This window comes from Bufo bufo, chromosome 5, assembly GCF_905171765.1.
Source record: "Bufo bufo chromosome 5, aBufBuf1.1, whole genome shotgun sequence".
Taxonomy (NCBI): Eukaryota; Metazoa; Chordata; class Amphibia; order Anura; family Bufonidae; genus Bufo; species Bufo bufo.
The window spans coordinates 375,345,694-375,368,295 of record NC_053393.1 but is presented as its reverse complement, the minus strand read 5'-3'; the positions used below and the strand labels follow the sequence as shown (position 1 = coordinate 375,368,295).

Below are 22,602 nucleotides of genomic sequence, written 5' to 3'. Positions count from 1 at the left end.
TGAACAATCCTCGATGAAGCAAGTAAACAACCACATGCGAACCGATTTGTAGACAATAATCTCTGCATGAAAATGCTTTTCTGTCATCGGCCTTAAATCACTAAATGCAATCATGTCATTAATCACCTAAACGATTGTCTAAACCTCTAAATTCACCATTACACTGTAACTGTATGCTGTTTCTGATATATTTCTATCTATCTGTCTCTGACAATTTATCTATCTGTCACATTCCTATATGTGCTCCTTCTAAACTATCAGGTTCACACACTCGTGACACTGTTCCGTCTCTCCTTTCTCACCCTGTCACGGCTTGGTGGTAGTTTGCCGTGACACTTTCGCCGCGCATGATGGTTGCTGGTGGCAACGTGTTAGTGTTTATGCATGTGCGTGCGCTTTCCCTTTAAGGCTGTTTCCCTTCAGTTTTGGTGAGCACGGGGTTAAGGTGTGTGCTAGGTGGAGCTGGGTGTCGCCTCTTGGCTCTTATAGTCTTGGTGTTGAGAGCCTGAGGTCAGACTCACTTAAGCCTTTATTGGGGCTGGATGCAATGTTCCTTTCTGGGTATTTCCAGCTGTCCTGACCTTGAGGGACATCGAGGTCCTTGCCTATGTCTACCCTTCCCCATTGTTCCATGTGTGGTTTGTCTATGGTGTGGATGATCCCGCATGGTTGCTAGACATGTCCTGTTTGTTGTACCTCTGAAAGGGGGTCCCTGGGGTTCCCCGGAGGGGGAACTACAAGACAGCAAGCTGTGGCTTCCGGTAAGTGATCTTGTCGTTCTGTTGTCTGTGGTCATCTGGCCACAGGACACTTACCTGCCGTTCTGTTGTTACTTGCTGTCTCCTCCTTGTTACTAGTCCTGTGGGAGACTCCGATTTATCCGTGTTGTGGATGAATAGTCTGTCTCTTATTCCTGACTTCCATATTGCAAGGACCTTTAGGGTCAGTAGGGCCCAGGTTCCAGTGCATGAGCCCTCCTACCATCTGGGTTCGCTCATGCAGTTAGGAGGTCAGGGATAGGATGAGGGTGGTGATAGGAGGTGACCTTCTCCCTTATCATGGCTTGCCTTCCAGGCCTAGTGGCTTTCCCTAATTTCAGACATTGTACGGTGGGGGTTTTTCCCCACTCCCCATCGTGACACACCAATGCCAATAGTAAAATGTTGCTAAATGACTTCTTCACATCCCAACTGTACTAATGCAAGTTCCTTCTCTGTGGCCTGTCATTAGATAAGCTGGCACCACCCCTATCCATACCCCTATCTCTACAACTGCACTTCTCCATTAAAAAAGGTTCTCTCCGCTAACTCAGCTTCGATCGTGCTAAACTGCTGACAGCACTAAGTAGGGGCCAAGAAGAGAAGTAAAAACATACATTTTGTGGAGAATTTATTATCAGAAGTAGTGTGAATACCAAGTTTTATTCTGCCAGGTTCAGCTTCTGTCACGGGGTTCCGAAGGTGCACTCGGTCCCCCATTGCCCGCAGAACTGTTGCTTAGCTTTTGGAATGAGGTTCTGTGTTTGACCTCATTCCCAGGGCGGCTTTACTAGCTGGGTGGCTCCTTGCTCCTAAGTCTGCCTTGAGCGCCGAGCTGATCACTCGGTGCTCGACTGGTTGGTCTGTCGGTCATGTGACGCTGGCCACGTCACATGACCCTCACTCCCCACTATAAATACAGGCAGCCTGCTGGCTACAGGTTGCCTGTTAATTTCTAGGTTCCTGGTATTTGTTGGACTGCTGAATACTTACCTGATCCTGTTCCTTGACCATCCTTTTGCCTGATCCTCCTGTACTGCGCATCCGTCCTGGTATTGTGACCTCGGCTCCCACCTGACTACTCTCTTAGGACTCCTCTTGTACTTCTCTGCTCTCCTGGTATTTATGACCCCGGCTTCTCCTGACAATTCTCTGCTTGCTCCATTTGTACTTTGCAGCTTTCCTGGTATTGACTCGGTCCGTTCACGTTCTGTTGTTTGTCTGTCTGTCATCCCTGCACTTACTCCAAGTTAGGGATTGCCGTCCAGTTGTCCCCTGTAATTAGGACTCGCGAGGCAAGTAGGCAGGGCCAGGAGTAAGGGTGGAGCGCAGTGGTCACTTCTCTTCCCCCTGTGTGTGTGTGTACGCGACCGTTACAGATTAACAGGCCCAATAACCACTGTATTATGAATCCTCTGGTGACCCTGACTGACTATGTCTCTAATCTGACGCAGATGGTGCAGGAGTTAGGGGAAAAACTCAGCTCTTTTGAGTTAGGGCAAGGCTCTTCCACTCCTCAGGCCTCCAGTCCGCATTTTGAGCCCCAGATTAAGCTCCCAGAAACCTTTTCTGGAGACCGGAAGAAGTTTCTCTCTTTTAAGGAGAGTTGTAAACTTTACTTCCGTTTGCGCCCCGTGTCCTCTGGCCCCGAGAGTCAACGCGTGGGCATTATCATTTCCCGATTACAGGGTGATCCCCAGGACTGGGCGTTCTCTTTACCTGCTGGCGCCAGTTGTTTATATTCTGTGGAGGGGTTCTTTCAGGCCCTAGGTACCCTCTATGATGAACCAGACAGGGCTCTAGTAGCCGAGACGGCTCTAAAGGCACTGGTTCAGGGCAATTTACCAGCGGAGGATTATTGCACCCAATTCAGAAGGTGGTGTGTCCCCTCAGGATGGAACGAACCAGCCCTGAAGAGTCAGTTCAGGTCAGGTCTGTCTGATAAATTAAAGGATCTTCTGGTCAGTTATCAACTTCCAGAGACCTTAGAGGAGATGATGACCCTTGTTGTCCGACTTGACCGACGGGTTAGAGAGAGACGACAGGAACAACAGTTCTCTTCCCAGATGGTGGTCCAGCCAGAGGCCTATCCCAGAGACAATGCTGAGGTCTCCACCGAGGAACCCATGCAGGTTGGCATGACCCGAGGGAATCTTCGCCGCAGACGTGGAGAATGCTTTTACTGTGGAGATTCTGCCCATTGGATCAACCAGTGTCCTAAGAAGGTCCTCTCTGTCAAGTCTCCTAAGGCAAGGCAACCTAAAGACCAGGTACACCCTGAATTTTCTAAATGTAAGCTTTCGGTACCCATTACGATTTCTCTGGGAGTAGATAAATGGGCGGGTAAGGCCTTTATTGATTCTGGCTCAGCGGCTAGCTTTATTGACTCTGAGTATGCTGTTAGATTGGGTATGTTTGCCTTACCAACTCCTATCCATGTCATGGCTATTGATGCTACTCCTCTTATTGGTGGTACGGTGAGCTTATGTACCTCGGAGATTTCTCTAACCGTGGGTGTGTGCCACTCAGAGAGATGTTCGCTTCTAGTCCTGGAGAACCTACCTGCTGAGGTGGTACTAGGGTTGCCTTGGCTCCGACTACATAACCCCACTATAGATTGGTCCAATGGGGAGTTGGTGAGATGGGGGCCTAAATGTGACTCGTGCCTGTCCGTGGTACAGGCTGGGGTCTCAGTAAAGTCTGATACTTTACCCTCTGTTGTTAGAGAATATTCTGATGTATTCTCATCACCAACCCCAGAGGTTCTACCCCCCCATAGACCTTATGAATGTACCATAGAGCTAGTAGAGGGGGCCAAGTTTCCTAAAGGACGAATTTATAATCTTTCTATGCCCGAACGCAAGGCCATGGAAGATTATATTAAGGAGAGCCTTGGTAAAGGGCATATTAGACCTTCTGTCTCTCCTATGGGGGCGGGGTTTTTCTTCGTTAAGAAAAAAGATGGTGGTCTTAGGCCATGTATCGATTACCGGAGATTAAATAAAATCACTGTCCAGAATAGATACTCCCTCCCATTGATTCCGGATTTATTTAACCAGGTCCTGGGGGCAACCTGGTTTTCCAAGATTGACCTGAAAGGGGCATACAATCTAATCCGAATCAAGGAGGGAGACGAATGGAAGACAGCGTTCAATACTCCGGTAGGACACTTTGAATATCAGGTGATGCCTTTTGGACTCAGCAATGCCCCAGCTGTGTTCCAAAACTTCATGAATGACATTCTTAGGGAATTCTTAGGTAAATTTGTTATTGTCTATTTTGACGACATTTTGATATTCTCTCCCACGGAGAGAAACTACGACATAGGGAATAGGGAGCTGCTGGCCATTAAATGGGCATTTGAGGAGTGGAGGCATTTTCTGGAGGGGGCAAGGCATTGTGTAACTGTTGTCACTGACCATAAAAACCTTATGTTTCTCGAGTCTGCTAAGAGGTTGAATCCCCGTCAAGCCAGATGGGCTCTGTTTTTTACTCGTTTTGATTTTTCCATCACGTTCAGGCCGGGAAGTAAAAATGTGAAGGCGGACGCATTATCTCGGAGCTTCCAGGCTTTTCAACCTACTGAGGTACCACCTGAATCCATCCTACCAGCAAAAATCTTCTTAGCAGCTCTTACCCAGGATATCTCAGCTCGCATTAGGTCGGAACAACATCTGGCACCGGTATCCACCCCAACAGATAAGTTGTTTGTTCCCGTACAATTTCGTCTCCAGCTGTTGGGTGAGTGTCACGATTCTGCCTTTTGTGGACATCCGGGTGTTGAGGGCACTAAGGATCTGGTTTCTAGATCTTATTGGTGGCCCACTCTAACTAGGGATGTCAAGTCCTATGTGTCAGCCTGTGAGGTTTGTGCCAGGTCCAAGACACCTAGGACTCGCCCTGCTGGTAACCTACGACCCCTACCCATTCCCAGTAGACCCTGGTCCCATATCTCGATGGACTTTATAACTGACCTACCGCTGGCGGAGGGTAAGACTGTAGTGTGGGTAGTGGTGGATAGGTTTAGCAAGATGGTCCATTTCATTCCCCTGTCTAAACTCCCGAATGCCAAAACCCTGGCGTCTATTTTTGTGAAAGAAATTGTTCGATTGCATGGTATCCCGGAAAATATTGTTTCGGACAGGGGTGTGCAGTTTGTGTCCAAATTCTGGAGAGCCTTCTGTCAAAGATGTAAAATTTTGTTGTCTTTTTCTTCCGCCTACCATCCTGAGAGTAATGGGCAGACTGAACGCCTTAATCAGTCTGTGGAACAATTCCTGAGGTTGTATGTTGCTGATGACCAGCAATTATGGGTCAAATTCCTTCCATTGGCTGAATTTGCTCTGAATAACCGTGTCAATTCTTCTGCTGGGATCTCCCCTTTCTTTTGTAACCATGGTTTTCATCCCCGTTTTCATTCTGGGTCATCCGTCTCCTCCACTAACCCTGAAGCTGATAAACTCTCCTCCGAACTGTGCACAGTTTGGGCCCGGGTTCAATCGAACCTAGAAAAGGCTCAATGTTCTCAAAAACTCAAGGCCGATAGGAGACGTTCAAGGGGGGGTAAACTTTCAGGTTGGGGATAAAGTATGGTTGTCCTCCAAGAATCTATCTCTCAAGGTAACTTCTAAAAAATTTGCTCCTCGTTTTATTGGACCATATAAGATCACGGAAGTGATTAACCCGGTATCTTTTAGGTTGGAGCTGCCTGAGTCATTCCACATTCATAATGTGTTCCATAAATCTCTGCTTAAAAAATATTTTGAACCGGTAGTACCATCAAAAGCCTCGCCTCCGCCAGTTCTTGTTAATGATGCTGTCGAGTATGTGGTGTCTAAAATAGTGGATGTCAGGAAGGTGCGTAATTCCTTGCAGTACCTGATTCACTGGAAGGGGTATGGACCTGAAGAGAGATCTTGGGTACCTGCCAGGGAGGTTCATGCTCCTAGACTTGTTCGTAAATTTCATTTAAAACACCCTGAAAAGCCATCACCTGAAGTCTTGGGTCCGGTGGCCCCTCGTAAAAGGGGGGGTACTGTCACGGGGTTCCGAAGGTGCACTCAGTCCCCCATTGCCCGCAGAACTGTTGCTTAGCTTTTGGAGTGAGGTTCTGTGTTTGACCTCATTCCCAGGGCGGCTTTACTAGCTGGGTGGCTCCTTGCTCCTAAGTCTGCCTTGAGCGCCGAGCTGATCACTCGGTGCTCGACTGGTTGGTCTGTCGGTCATGTGACGCTGGCCACGTCACATGACCCTCACTCCCCACTATAAATACAGGCAGCCTGCTGGCTACAGGTTGCCTGTTAATTTCTAGGTTCCTGGTATTTGTTGGACTGCTGAATACTTACCTGATCCTGTTCCTTGACCATCCTTTTGCCTGATCCTCCTGTACTGCACATCCGTCCTGGTATTGTGACCTCGGCTCCCACCTGACTACTCTCTTAGGACTCCTCTTGTACTTCTCTGCTCTCCTGGTATTTATGACCCCGGCTTCTCCTGACAATTCTCTGCTTGCTCCATTTGTACTTTGCAGCTTTCCTGGTATTGACTCGGTCCGTTCACGTCCTGTTGTTTGTCTGTCTGTCATCCCTGCACTTACTCCAAGTTAGGGATTGCCGTCCAGTTGTCCCCTGTCATTAGGACTCGCGAGGCAAGTAGGCAGGGCCAGGAGTAAGGGTGGAGCGCAGTGGTCACTTCCCTTCCCCCTGTGTGTGTGTGTACGCGACCGTTACAGCTCCGAGCATTGGGCTGAAGTGCTCTCTGCATTGGGCTGCTTCACAGTTGCTTTTACTTCAAAGGAGAGGGCGGAGAGCAGTTGAACACATAATCACTCTGACAGGCACAATAATACAGCCTGCCAGCCGGGACATGGCAGGCCTTGGACTCTTCAGAAGGCCCCCAGCTGCCATGCTGAGTAATCATATCCCGCATTTGTGTTTGTGGGGTGCCGATCAGAGGACAGAGGGAGGTCCCTCTGTCTAACCAATAAAATACTGTGGTCACGAAACTGCCAGGAGTGAAGAGGACCTGGGTGCCTGATGTATAACACAGCCAGCACTCGCAAGTGAGGCTGTGCCATCACCATGACATACAGTAGTATTATGGCACAAAGTGGGAATGACCTTGCTGCCATGACATAATAGTACGTCATGGTGTGTTAAGGGTTCAGTTTTAAACCACATATTTTTTATTCTCACTTGTGGAACTCCATTGTGATACTACATTGAATCTATTGTGTTTTCATTCCTTTAAAGGCTATGTACACCTTTTGAGGACAATTTTTTAAATTATTGCATTGTACTCATTTTGAGCTAAAAAAATAATTTTTTCAATTGATCTTTATTGAAAAATGTGGGCTCCTATTTAAAGTGTGAAGATGAAGTTTCTGGTCATTTGAATTCCATCTTGTATCTGTTCATTAAAATTTCATTTTATGACCTGTAAATGCAGGTGCAAGGGAGTAAGGCTTTGTCTACATATTTTCTCAAGGTTGTTTGGGATTCTGACTCGCTGCGGACCTGGGAACTAACCGCTCCAAGGTCTGGGGTGATAGCAGATGAACCACACATACACAGTGACAATTATGGAGCGCATGTGCTGGCTACGTTCCACTAGGGAATGGAGCTTTTTGTTTAATTGGTATAAAGCTGTGACCCTTCAGGAAAGAAGTCAGAAGCTCATCCTACGGGGGGGCGCCTTGTGTAGGGAGCTAATCGGTGTTTTCCTGATCGAAACTCTGACCGCTTTCGCCCCAGATGAAGTGTTGATGTAATTGTGCATTATGTTCTTTATCCTTTGTATGTAGATAAGTGCAAAAGAAGGACATTATATCGCTATATGTATATACTACTTATTATATTTAATAAAATCAAACCTTCCTTTGACGTGTAGTTCACTTAAGAGTCTCTCTTTAAAGAGTATCTGAACCTAAAGTCTTGCTCTTCAGCAAAACACTATTTCTCTACAGTTTTGAGATTCTCTAGCAGTAGGATCTGTGTTTTTACTCTGTTCCATCACAGTTTAGCTGAGGGTTTCTTATCTCTGCTCTCTGACATTATAAACACTTATTACAGCTCAGTTCTTATCTTACTGCTAAGAATGTTGCTTAAATAAGTGTTTTTGAGCTACTAGTAATTTAGAAATAAGGATTATTAGATGACCTGCACAAAGTGAAAGTACAATTCACACAGCTAGACAAACAGTTAACCCTTTGTGACAGAATGGCTGAATATTTTTAATAAAGACCAAATGAAAAAAAAAAATTTAGCCCAAAATGAGTAAAGAGCAATCATAAAAACATTGCCCCAGAAGATCTCCATAGCCTTCAAAGCATCTGGAAATCTTATCTCATCACCTCAGACAGAAGTACAAATTACTTATTCGCTCAGTCACTACTTGAGAACTACTATTCATTAAGCAAAATGAATTACAGTGGGGCAGATTTACTAATCCTGTCTAATATTTACTTAAATTATTTACTCAAATTTAGACCAGTCAGTCTAAAAATGCACAAAATAAAAGTGGCTCAAACTGGAGGTATACCGCTGATGACAATGATTGGCTACAGCAGTCATACATCACAACGGCAGTGTGTCAGCTAACAGCAGGGGGACTCGAACTGGCGGTGCAAAAAATGGCGCCAGAGATGTGTGTGTTGGTATGCATAATTTTAACAGCATTCAGGGGCATTGATATAATTTTTGATTATCTCTGACAACCCTTTACTGAGTTACTAGAGTTAATATTTTGTTTGGGATCCTCAAACAGGAGTGTTTGGCAGCAACTTTCACCTCACTTCCCCAATAAAAGCACAAACACACTCAGCCAAGACTCAGGAGAGATAGCTACTAGTGAAACAAGTTATTGAAGGGGTATGGGCACCATAACAACTGTGGGGCCCAGCAGAGGAACTATCTGTGATCTGCTTATTGTCACATAGGGATTGTCCAAATCTTGGACAATTGTTACCAAAACCTGACTCCTTTGAATTCATCAACACCTGAGCTAGCCGAAAGGGCATGTTATTTCATAGGACTGGACAAGTTGGATTCATATATTTAGTTTTTGTCATGGCAACATCTTGGAATAAGATAGTGCTATATCATTCAATTTGTACCTTTTTTCCTGGAATCCCAGGACTTCCAGGCTGACCACTTGGTCCAATTGGTCCCTGATATGTAAGAAAAAAAATATTCTATGTTATACAATGTTATATCATGACACATTTACATACCAATCCATATTCAAACTGTACATATTGTAATACATTTACCTTTTGCATGAACTAATTTACTGTACTTTATTTAGTGGAAAGGCAAGTTTGTTATATTTTTTCCTTTTGAATGTTGATCCAGGGAGAGAGGGGTCGTTGATCCAGGGAGTTATTCTGATTGCCTGATTGGAGTCGGGAAGGAATTTTTTATTCCCCTAAAGTGGGGAAAATTGGATTCTACCTCACAGGGTTTTTTTTTTTGCCTTCCTCTGGATCAACTTGCAGGATAACAGGCCGAACTGGATGGACAGATGTCTTTTTTCAGCCCTATGTACTATGTTACTATGTTATAAGAAATTATAATTACAAGTAGTAGTAGATGCTTTTTTCTTCTATATGTTTTTTTAACTTCTTACCAAATACAATAAAAAAACAAAATGAAAAAGTAAATAGACTATAAAGGTATCAGTATAAGTTATGTTACAGTTGTAGGGTGGGTGCCGAGTCCACCATAAGAAATGATCGCCTTACTTCTCCAAAGCTATGACCCCTTTAAATGTATGAGTAGCCCTCCTCTCTAACTCTGCTCTACCCCCAGTCAGAAAAGAGAAGATGCCAGCCCCTCTCCCTTCATGAAGATACCCTGTGGAGTGTGACCCATTTAATTGTAGAGTAGGAAAGAATGGTGGTGCCATTCATCCCCTGATGATGTGGGAGGCGATAAATTGGCCAGAATCACTGCTTGGAAGAAGATGGTGCACACTTCACCATCCTTCCCAGTGCAGCTATGGGCACACACTCACCACGCCTCTTCCCCTGCTGGCAGTGAGCACTGGACAAGGCCTGCTGCAGTGCAGTTACAGCATGGGAAGGATAAGCAGGCCCTAAGCTTTTCCCCATAAAAGTGATCCAGTAACACCAAATGCAGTGCACAGCCCTCAACTAGAGGTGTACTAAAGTTTGGATCACCGACTACAAGCTAAGCAGTCCCTGACTGAGTCACCAAGCGGTGGTTACCAGAAAATTGCAGTGGGCGCCAGTAGTGGCCACAGTGATGGTTGCATTGATGGAAATGTTCTTGCAGAAACTTCTGGCAATGTGACCAAAGGGAGTGATGAAAGCGAGGTCTACTGAGAGTTAAGCAGTAAAGGTTAGTGCCGCTGGGCCAAAGGGGAGCCAATGCCCTGGTCTGTTTGTAATTCTCTTTGACACAATGGAGCAGTAGGAGGAGTAATACTTGTGACACAGTGAGGGGTTGTGTCTGGCAAGGCAGGTATTTTCCTCCCAGCATGTGTGGCTGGGCTGGTTTCCAGCCAGGTGAGGTCATATACCGGACTGGAGTTTAAGTGCTTCTCCGGGTTTTGGCAGCACCTGGCTGTCCTTAAATTGGCAGCTGGGCTCAGATGTCTCTGTTTTTGGAATCTGAGGCTTTGTGCCGTGCTGGAGGGCTGAGAGCCGCATGCTGGGGAAACAGGCCCCCTAAAGCCTGCTGTGGACTACTGGAGGCAGAACTACCAGCAAGGTGACTGCAAAGTTACATGCTGTTTTGTGCAATTGCCTTAAGTGTGAATAAACACTGACGTTCTGAGTTAAGAACTTGTATTTTGCCTCTGTACTGCGCCCACTTAGCCTATCTACCAGAGCGAAACCCCACATACTTCAGGCAGGTTTTGGAGACTATGAGCAAGAGGAGAGCGCGAGCTGGACATCTGGGGCCTATTGGACAGGTAAGTTTCCCATGGGTCTAGTAATGTGCTTATATGGTCTGTATATAGTTCAGGAATGTGCCATCATTATTATTATTATTTTTTATCACACATTAACAAACTATATATATTTTGAAAAAACTTATTTTTGTGTACAATAAGGTTTAATTATGTGCTGAAAAGAAGTAGGTGCTTTGACGGCTTTATTTATGCACTACGCAAAATGTTGAATCTTATGCCATATCCCTTTTCCCCCAAAACCATGCCCAGTTCACACGAAGACCCACCCTTTTTTAAGCAAGTTGGAAAAATGTTGTAGAAAACCGAGCTATGCCACAGATTCTAGGCGCAGGCACATCCGTAAATCTGGAAATTGAGATATTGGAATTGCCTGCATAGGAATGTTGTTGACATCAGGAGAAGGTAGAAATACATTACACAGTGTCGATGTAGTAAAGCTAGATCAATGATTTGACACTTGTTTGGGATTTTTGGAACAGAAAACAAAACTATTTCTAATACCTTAAGTCCTATTTGGCCCGACACACCAGGCATTCCAGGTGGTCCCTAAAAAAAATCAAGATTAATAATTTGTTAGTATTTATTCCAGAATAAGTTTAAAGGGTCACTAACCTTTCAAAAAACCTTTGATATGTCATAGAGGCATATTATAAGTTTAGATCGGTGGGGGTCTGAGTGCTGAGACCTCCACCGGTCTCAAGAACCAGGGTAGAGAAGCTTGTGCACTCTCTCTCCTTGATGCACAGGATGGATTCAAGACCATAGCCCATTGATTTTTTTGGAACGGGCTTCATGCAGCAAGGAGAGAAGGCGCTATGCATGTGCTTCTCTCCGCACGTTCTAGAGATCGTGGGGATCTCAGCAATCAGACCCCAACCGATCTAAACTTTTGATATGTCTCTATGATATATCAAAAGTTTTTTGAAAAGTTAGTGACCCTTTAAGGTAATGAATATATAGTGAAGTAAAAATATATCAACCTGCTAATATATTTATAGCACCTGACCTGAGCTACCAATCACTACTTGTCAGTATATATCTACTGTAGAATGTCAAAAATATACACATTATATTGTCATGTATATTTTTAGAGGGAAAAAAAATTGTATTGACTAATGGAGCCAGAAAATTGTGTTTTTATACCGACAACTGGATGCCGTTACTGAGGATCAGCACAATTTATGGTTATCCTTCTATATGATAAGAAAACTCTCACACTTCTTACCTGAACTCCTGGGTGACCAGGATCACCTTTTATCCCGGGTGGCCCATGTGGACCCTAAAACAGACCAAAAAAGTATAGATACATTTTACTACATCATATCATCAACGTGCAAAAGGCTTTGAGAGGGCGAAAGGCGGTATCCACAGCTGAAATGCTGCATTTTCCTTCCAGATTTGTGGAATACTGTTGTAGCAAAGTGGATGAGATTGTAGCAACATTTACAATCTTGTGAAAAATGTCCTTGTGTAAATTGAACTGCGTGCCTACTTTATATGTGCAGCATGTCAACTGTTTCTGCAGATTTTCCCCTTTGCCATGCATATGTCGAAATCTGTGGTAAAACATGCAGAATTGCGGTGAAATCTTCCACGGGTCTTTTCTGTACCATGTGGACATACCCTAAACTATAATCCTTAAATTTTACATATAGGAAACATTTTACCAAACTCTACTACAAAATTTTTTAAGTCTAACTCCAAATAATGAAAAGATAGACATAGGCACAGATACATACACAGATTTTCCTCCTCATTAACTAGCTTGTGGTCATACCACATCAGAGCAACTATAGGGATGCAGAGGTTACAGTTGCACTTAAAGGGGCTGTCCGCTTTTTACTTTTGATGACCTATCCAGTTCGGCAGGTGTCCGACGCCCGCCACCCCCGCTAATCAGCTGTTTGAAGAGAAGGCAGCACTTATACAAGCGCTGCCTTCTCTGCTCTGTTTACCTGCTCACCCAGCAATTGCAACACTAATGTGAAAGTAGCCGAAGTGAATGGGGACGCCATAATTACACCTGCCCACCACTGCAATTGTTCTGGCGAGCAAGTAAAAAGAGCAGAGAAGTCAGCACTTGTACAAGTGCTGTCTTCTCCTCAAACAGCTGATTGGCGGGGTTGCAGGGAGTCGGACCACTGCCAATTTGATATTAATGACCTATCCTGAGGGCAGGTCATCAATAGTAAAAAGCGGACAACCCCTTTAAGCCCTATACAACATTGGAGGACACAAGTACTACTAATGATACATGATAGTAGGAGAGTTCAGGTAAGTTACACCTTATTGACTACAAATAAAGCAAAAAGTTATTAATTATTCCGATACAGTTATTAGAAAAATACATACCCTTTCTCCTGGCGTTCCAGGTATGCCAGGTGGTCCTGGAGGCCCCGGGAAACCCTGAAGACATGAAGTATGTTCTTTTGTAATTAGTACCTTTTCTTTAAAAAAAAATCCAACTGTATTTTGTAAATTATAATGATTATATATATGGTATACAGCAATACACTGCACATCACTTCCTCTTTTAAACTACATTGAATAGCTTTGCAGCAATAGATACTTTTAAGGGGGTTTCTAGGATTTTAACACCTTAACTACCAAGCTTATTTTAGTATTCAGGTGAGAGAATTTTTTTGCACGGCTGCATTCTTAGAACTATAACTTTTTAACGTTTCTATTGATTTAGGCTACTTTCACACTCGCCTTTGGTGCGGATCCGTCATGGATCTGCACAAATGCATCCGTTCAGATAATACAACCACATGCATCCGTTCAGACCGGTTCAGTTTGTATTATCTTTAACATAGCCAAAACGGATCCGTCTTGAACACCATTGAAAGTCAATGGGGGACGGATCCATTTTCTATTGTGCAATATTGTGTTTGGCTCAGTTTCATCAGACAGACACCAAAATGCTGCAAGCAACGTTTTGGTGTCCGCTTCCAAAGCGGAATGGAGGCGAAACGGAGCCAAACTGATCCTTATCCATTCAGAATGCATTAAGGGCAAAACTGATCCGTTTTGGACCGCTTGCGAGATCCCTGAACGGATCTCGCAAACGGAAACCAAAACACCAGTGTGAAAGTAGCCTTAGCCATATGAGGGCTTGTTTGTTGTGGAATGAAGTGCCTTTTTCAATAGCTCTGTTGTGGGGTACATATAACATTAACTTTTATTAACTCTCTTTATGGCAAGAAGTTGAAAAAAAACAGGCATTCCGTCATTGATATCATGTTTTAATTATTGTGCCATTAATTTTGGGGCATAACTAACATTACTTTTATTCTATAGGTCGGTATGATTACAACAATATCAAATCTGTGTAGTTATTACATAGTTACATAGTTAATATGGTTGAAAAAAGACATAAGTCCATCAAGTTCAACCAAGGGATAGGTAGGGACGTGAATCCCAGAAGGAAATGAGACTCAGATTTCTACACATTTTCATAAGCATTAATGTCATTTACTTTTAAAGGGGTTGTCCGGGTTCAGAGCAATCTGACTTGAGCATTGGAGCAGTTCATGCTCCGATGCTCTCTTTTGTCCTGCACTAAATCGCACAGGGCGATGGTATTTTCTGGCGTTCCGGTGATGAACTGGGCTCTCCATAGGGCTGCCAGGTGGAGGCTTCCGCCCATCAGTGAGACCGGTGACGTCACCGGCACTGATGGGCGGGCTTTAGCGCTGCCCTAGCCTGTAAAACGGCTAGGGCAGCGCTAAAGCCCGCCCATCAGAGTCAGTGACATCACCGAACACATTACTGGGCAGAAGCCTCCACCCGGCAGTGTGTTATTGTAAATAAAAGAGCCCTTGCCCTGCGCGATCCAGCACAGGACAAGGGAGAGCATCGGAGCATGAAATGCTCCGATGCCAACATCAGGGAGGCTGCCTGGGTGAAATTATGGGTATGTCCAGGTTCAGCTCTGAACCCGGACAACCCCTTTAGGAATTTATCTAAACCATTTTTAAAACTGTCCACTGTTCCAGCTGTGACCATGTCCTGAGGTAGTCTATTCTACAGATCCACATTTCTTTTTTTTACTGTTATTTCTTAGTACTTTTCTACAATAATAGCGCATCATGCAAAAAAAAAAAGTATTTTTTGTGCGACCTTTCAAGAGCCTTACCTTTATATACCGAATTTTTCTGTTAATGTAGCTGTATGAGGGCTTGTTTTTTTGCAGGGCAATATTTTATTTTGACATCATTTGGGATACATATAAATTAATGACTGACTTTTATTAATGTTGGAATAGTGGAAGTGGGAATACAAATCAGTTCCGCTGCATATGTATGCATGTTTTTTTCAACTTTTACAAAATAAAACCACTTTATGGAACCACTTTTAATTTATTTTTTTATTCCTTTTTTCACTCTTAAGCATTTAGTAAAGGCAGACCTGTGGTCTTTTGTTAGGCCCTGGCTGCCATGGCTTTCTTTTGGCACTCTGTGATAACATTTGCTGGTTCAGGGGACCATAGGGACAAAGGGAGCACTCTTCCCTCTGGCTAACTGCCTAGGTGCCTTGGTCACTATTAATTGCAGCATCTTCGGGGTTAAAAGAACAGGACAAGAAATATGTCCGATCCTGGCCATTACAGTGGGAGCTCAACTGTTTTGCTGACACAGTTCCTCTGCCCGCACAATGTCATGGAGGCTTAATGCAAGCTTATCCATTATGTGCATTTATGTTATGGTGGTTTGGCCATAAATATTCGATTGATGAATGTTCAACTCTCAGCATGACCACTGATCAGCTCCGTAAACAATGAGGAGGCTGCTGAGAGAAGTGATCCTTTCCCTTCAAACAGTTGATCAATAGGGGTGCCGAGATTCAGGCCCCCACTGTTTTAATTTTGATGGTCTATTCTAAGGATAGTTCATCAAAATTCTATAATATCTTCATAGGTAGCATTTTTTGGAAGAAGTTGTATGCTATAGTAATACTGTACAAACATTAAAGTAACTCACAGGTTTTCCCTCAGGCCCCGGGACTCCACTTTCACCGACAGGTCCTTTGTTACCCTGTAGGATCACATGATTAAGAGAATGCATTTTATTATTTCTTAAGAATCTAGGTCCCATAGAACTGTCTATGGGACTGACGGAGATAATGCAACACTTGGCTGTTTCTCGACGTTTTGAAATGCAAATTAGTCCTTTTTCCAAAAAGAAAAGAAAGATGTAAGCAGATGTAATGTATCTAACCTATAAGTCAATGCTCAACTTTTTAACTGGCCTTGAGACATAACTTAGTATGTTAGCCAGTTCCACATCTGCAGGCAGCTGTTTCGTAATGATTGCCCCTCATCAGTGCATAGCCGAGAGAACTGGCTTAAATGGGTGAAAGGCCTTTGTCAGGATCCATAACCTACTATTTTATCTTGTGGAGAGTGCCTAGCAGACAGGAGGCAAGGATTATCTGGGGAAAAAAAGGTATGCAAACTAGCTCTCTTTCCAAAAAGAAAAGAAAGCTGAGCCTCTAATGCCACAAGAGGTAAAGTAGTTATCCTATAAGTCAGTCTTAAAAGTTCTGTACATCGCAATGTTTCTAATTTTGCAATTTTAGTATTTACAGCCATTTTATCACTTGTTAAGTGTTCTTGCATGGCATCTCACATATATACAGTTGCAAGAAAAAGTATGTGAACCCTTTGGAATGATATAGATTTCTGCACAAATTACAGCTGCCCTGCCCTAAAAAAAACACACACCAGTTCTGGGTTTGCTTTTCACAAGAAGCATTGCCTGATGTGAATGATGCCTCGCACAAAAGAGCTCTCAGAAGACCTACAATTAAGAATTGTTGACTTGTATAAAGCTGGAATGGGTTATAAAAGTATCTCCAAAAGCCTTGCTGTTCATCAGTCCACGGTAAGACAAATTTTCTATAAATGGAGAAAGTTCAGCACTGCTGTTACTCTCCCTAGGAGAGGCCGTCCTGTAAAGATGGCTGCAAGAGCACAGCATAGACTGTTCAATGAGGTGAAGAAGAATCCTAGAGTGTCAGCTAAAGACTTACAAAGTCTCTGGCATATGCTAAAATCCCTGTTAGCGAATCAACGATACGTAAAACACTAAACAAGAATGGATTTCATGGGAGGATACCACAGAGGAAGCCACTGCTGTCCAAAAAAAACATTGCTGCACGTTTACAGTTTGAACAAGAGCACCTGGATGTTCCCCAGAAGTATTGGCAAAATATTCTGTGGACAGATGAAACCAAAGTTGAGTTGTTTGGAAGAAACACACAACACTATGTGTGGAGAAAAAGAGGCACAGCACACCAACATCAAAACCTCATCCCCACTGTGAAGTATGGTGGTGGGGGCATCATGGTTTGGGGCTGCTTTGGTGCGTCAGGGCCTGGACGGATTGCTATCATCGAAGGAAAAATGAATTCCCAAGTTTATCAAGACATTTTGCAAGAGAACTTAAGGCCATCTGTCCACCAGCTAAAGCTCAACAGAAGATGGGTGTTGCCACAGGACAACGACCCAAAGCATATTAGTAAATCAACAACAGAATGGCTTAAAGGGAACCTGTCACCCAAAAATCGCCTATTAAGCTGTTAAGAGTACCTTATAGTGCTACATAGTTGTGTCCTATAGCACTTTTTCGTCCTTTTCCTGCATTTATCGTCACTGAGAAATCGATGTTTTAATCAGCTGCTGCCCCGTGTTTCAAGTCAGGCTTGAAGTCAAGGGGGCAGCGGCCTAGGCGTCTCCAATCCTGCTTTTCTGGCCTCTCGCCGCCTTGATTGACACGCCGCATCTCAGTGCCTGGACCGCGCTTTCAGCCCGCATGCGCAGTAAAGGGCTACTGTAGCGCGATCCCGGCTCCGGCTCGTACACTCAGCCGGCTTCAGTCTCACTACTGCGCATGCGCCCGCCAGCCTTACATACTCGCGCTCTGTATGCGCAGGAAGAGAAGATGCCGGGCACGAGTATGTAAGGCTATATGTAAGGCGGTCCCGGCACTGAGATACGGCGTGTCAATCAAGGCAGCGAGAGTCCGGAAAAGCAGGATTGGAGACGCCTAGGCCGCTGCCCCCTTGACTTCAAGCCTGACTTGAAACACGGGGCAGCGGCTGATTAAAACATCGATTTCTCAGTGACGATAAATGCAGGAAAAGGACGAAAAAGTGCTATAGGACACAACTATGTAGCACTATAAGGTACTCTTAACAGCTTAATAGGCGATTTTTTTGGTGACAGGTTCCCTTTAAAACAGAAGAAAATACGCCTTTTGGAGTGGCCCAGTCAGAGTCCTGACCTCAACCCGATTGAGATGCTGGGGCATGACCTCAAGAAAGCGATTCACACCAGACATCCCAAGAATATTGCTGAACTGAAACTGTTCTGTAAAGAGGAATGGTCAAGAATTACTCCTGACCGTTGTGCACGTCTGATCTGCAACTACAGGAAACGTTTGGTTGAAGTTATTGATGCCAAAGGAGGTTTAACCAGTTATTAAATCCAAGGGTTCACATACTTTTGCCACCTGCACTGTGAATGTTTACATGGTGTGTTCAATAAAAACATGGTAACATTTAATTCTTTGTGTGTTATTAGTTTAAGCAGACTGTGATTGTCTATTGTTGTGACTTAGATGAAGATCAGTCACATTTTATGACCAATTTGTGCAGAAATCCATATCATTCCAAAGGGTTCACATACTTTTTCTTGCAACTGTATTCTTATTATTATAGCCAAATTTACCACCCTAACTCCTCCCACAGTTTTTACACTACATAGACAGCTACTTGAGAAACCTTGGCGCGGTGCTCGGGCTCAGACATGTCCTACAACGTAGGATATGTTGGCTAATCTCTCAATTTTAAAATCAGTTTGAGGGTTTAGTAAGACCGCAGAGTGCACCTGTCTTTGCTATTATTTTGTTATATTGCTATATTGATTATCACATCCACATAATTGCTATCTTGTGTAGGATGTCTATTGTGGTATTTGTGGTTCGCTGCGGGCATCCTCCACCGTATGCATTTTTGCTGGGGATCGTCATTAGCAACGGGCCACAAGTGCAGGATTTGCTCCCCTATATACAGTACAGACCAAAAGTTTGGACACACCTTCTCATTCAAAGAGTTTTCTTTATTTTCATGACTATGAAAATTGTAGATTCACACTGAAGGCATCAAACTATGAATTAACACATGTGGAATTATATACATAACAAACAAGTGTGAAACAACTGAAAATATGTCATATTCTAGGTTCTTCAAAGTAGCCACCTTTTGCTTTAATTACTGCTTTGCACACTCTTGGCATTCTCTTGATGAGCTTCAAGAGGTAGTCCCCTGAAATGGTTTTCACTTCACAGGTGTGCCCTGTCAGGTTTAATAAGTGGGATTTCTTGCCTTATAAATGGGGTTGGGACCATCAGTTGCGTTGAGGAGAAGTCAGGTGGATACACAGCTGATAGTCCTACTGAATAGACTGTTAGAATTTGTATTATGGCAAGAAAAAAGCAGCTAAGTAAAGAAAAACGAGTGGCCATCATTACTACCGAAAAAATAGGAAAACTTTGAAAGTAAGGGCTATTTGACCATGAAGGATAGTGATGGGGTGCTGCGCCAGATGACCTGGCCTTCACAGTCACCGGACCTGAACCCAATCGAGATGGTTTAGGGTGAGCTGGACCGCAGAGTGAAGGCAAAAGGGCCAGCAAGTGCTAAGCATCTCTGGGAACTCCTTCAAGACTGTTGGAAGACCATTTCAGGGGAATACCTCTTGAAGCTCATCAAGAGAATGCCAAGAGTGTGCAAAGCAGTAATCAAAGCAAAAGGTGGCTACTTTGAAGAACCTAGAATATGACATATTTTCAGTTGTTTCACACTTGTTTGTTATGTATATAATTCCACATGTGTTAATTCATAGTTTTGATGCCTTCATAGTCATGAAAATAAAGAAAACTCTTTGAATGAGAAGGTGTGTCCAAACTTTTGGTCTGTACTGTATATGCACAACTGCATGTGGGTTTGAGCACTTCCTGCTTGTTTAATACTACACCATTCTTTTCAGTTTGTATTTATAGAGATGCTTGGAGGTGTATAAACTCCAATTTAAATGTTCCTGCTTTCCATCTACAGGCTACATTTAGGTGCACCTGTGAGGCCTGGGCCATATCAGCCAGTCTTGAGTGGGACTCGCAGACTCCTCCCTCCTCCCATTGCAAGCATGGTTACATGCTGGAGGTAACTGGTGAGTTGTTTGTGAGTCGGCCTCATGCTCCTGTAATTTGCCCACTGGCTCCTGGTATAGCCCATACGGCTCAGGTAGGTGAGTGTTAGGTCCCCAAGCTACTTGAGAAACCTTGGCGCGGTGCTCGGGCTCAGACATGTCCTATGTTGGCTAATCTCTCAATTTTAAAATCAGTTTGAGGGTTTAGTAAGACCGCAGAGTGTACCTGTCTTTGCTATTATTTTGTTATCTTGCTACATAGACGGTAATATACCAAAACGTGTGGATTATTCCCGATTGGTGTGCTATTACTTTGTGGAACGTTTCGCCGAATGGTTCACAAAATATCGTTTTTTGTGGCGAAATTGGTCCCATAGGAATGAATGGCGGAATGTTCAAAACTAGAGTGTGAGCTGAAAAATCAGGACATGATTTCTAAACTGCCACCACTCCCTCATTTTCAAGCCCACCTACACAAATCTTATATCAAATGTTCAGCTATCTCTGCTGCCACTAAAAATGGCCACGGCTAAGCCATAGTCCTGATAGTTTTCACAATATGACCATTTGTTTGCAACTCATGCCGCCCATTGACATTCATTAAAACTCCACTCTAGCCACCTCAAATTTGAAGGGCAATTTCTAAACTGCGACTGTGCCTTAATTTTTTATATTTCAGAGACATACTATGCGTCAAATGTAGGTCTGGGTCTTGTGATTCTCACAATATAAAGCTCTTTGCTGTAGGATTTATAATTTTTACACTACAACCGTTTGAAAATGGCAACCGCCAGTAAAGTGCCACTCCACCCAGTTACTCCCCCCACTCCAGTTGTAGACTACTGGTGGAGGCAAGAACACTTCACACAATTTCCCCAGAAATTGTAGCTTTTATATTTACTGTTGTTTTTATAATAAGACAAGAGGTAGTAAGGAGGAGCAGGCATTCATAATGCAACTGTACATCCACCTAGGTTGGCACATGTGAATCCCTCCTAATCCACTGAGCATTAGGGAATAAGGTGCCAAATAACTGAGCCCCAAGGACCAGTTAATCAAGTGTGCTAAACTTTTAAATGAAATTAAATGGGGCACAAAACAAACGGACATTTAAGTAGAGGGGGGAAAAACTATGGACACCAGAGACTGGGACATCAAAGTTGTTTTTCTTATGGTTGTATTTATCATATCCACAGTTGCAAAAAATTTCAGCTGCAAGAGTGGAAGGCATCCAGCAAGTTTCCTACATTTCTCAAGAGTGCAACACGCTATTGGTCATGACATGCCATGGCTAAATGTGTGTTGCACGCTTGAAACATGTAGGCAGCTTGGATTTTAAATGTTGTATGTGTTCCAAATGAAGTTACTGGATGCCTGCCACTTTTGCAGTTGGCTTTGTATGTGGGAGACAACCCTGTTTGTGCAGAACGAAGATTTTAAAAAATAAATAAAAATTTTGTCACTGTAAGACCCATTTGTATTGGGTCAGGGAAACCTGCATGTGATGGACCAATTTCCCCGGACCAAACAGTGCTGTCCTGACTGAACTCACTGTATAATAAAGATCTACAATCATGTGAATTCCTGCCTGAATGTGGCTTTTCTGTACAGTGCTCACAGCATTATGTCAGTACAGTACACTGGACCCACGGTCAGACAGGGATACACAGCAGCATAGATCATTATGATGCTGTGACTTTGGTAAGAGAAACAGTTTTTGGTCCGGTAAATGCGTCCGGCACATGATGCGCATTGTTCCGATTGAGTGCACTAGTGTGAAACTGGCCAAAGGAGGACTAGGTGAGCTGATCCACACATTGCTTAGCCAACAAAGTCTACTAAGATAACTAAAGTACACAAGCATGGTCCTGCCATTTATAGTATATAGTTGGATAGTCTCAATGTCTTTCTACAAATGGGAAATTTAGAAACTATAGGGCACAATAAGCCCCTGTGCTATCGGTAGATCCGGCAAAATTATGTAGAGGAGCCAGCCTCTACATAACTTCGGCGGATCGACCGCCGCTTCTAAATGTAAGATAGATTCCTTGCTGTCTTACACTTAGACCATTTTCTACTCCTCACGCTCACTTTTTTAGACCTGGCGTGATTCCCTCATTGTTTGTGATGGAAAATCCCCTTTAAACACAATAAAAGATAGGTAATCAATATCAGATGGGTGGTGGTTAGACACCTGGCACTGCCGCCAATCGTCTGTTTGCTGCAGGTGCCAAAACTAACACAGAGACTGTAGCAAATAACTACAGTACAGTAACCCTAAAGGACCACTACACAGAGATATCAACTTCCAGCTCATTCTGTGTTAGTTCTGGCACCAGAGGCTGCTGCAAACCGCTGATCAATTGGGGTCCAGATGTTTGACCATCACAATGTGGCATTGATGACTTATCCTTAAAGATAACCCTGAAAACCCCATTAGTATTAAGCAGTTTACTATTACTTTGAGATATAGAGTTTGCAGCAACACATCAACAATGAAAGAAAAGATTTACCTCTGATCCTGGTATTCCTGGAGTCCCAGGCTGACCTTCTGGACACTGACAAGCAGATGTAGGCACCCTGTCAAGTGGACACTATGGAGAGTGAAAGCAAAGTCATTAATATGCATTTATATAGTTAAACAGGTTTTCAAGACTAAAAGACTGATGGTTTATCCTTAGGATAGACCAAATATCA

General features: G+C 43.7%; 1 protein-coding gene across 1 annotated transcript in view; it reads right to left on the bottom strand.

Moving 5' to 3' along the window:
* The window catches only part of LOC121002531 (collagen alpha-1(XXI) chain-like), a 124,024-nt gene that overhangs the window by 52,983 nt on the left and 48,439 nt on the right, over positions 1 to 22,602 (bottom strand). Inside the window, exons 10-12 of the mRNA XM_040433976.1 lie at positions 22,419 to 22,499; positions 11,920 to 11,973; positions 8,872 to 8,925 (exon numbers count right to left, since the gene is read on the bottom strand). Of these exons, the coding sequence (XP_040289910.1) occupies positions 8,872 to 8,925; positions 11,920 to 11,973; positions 22,419 to 22,499 (189 nt within the window). The remainder of the gene's footprint in view (positions 1 to 8,871; positions 8,926 to 11,919; positions 11,974 to 22,418; positions 22,500 to 22,602) is intronic.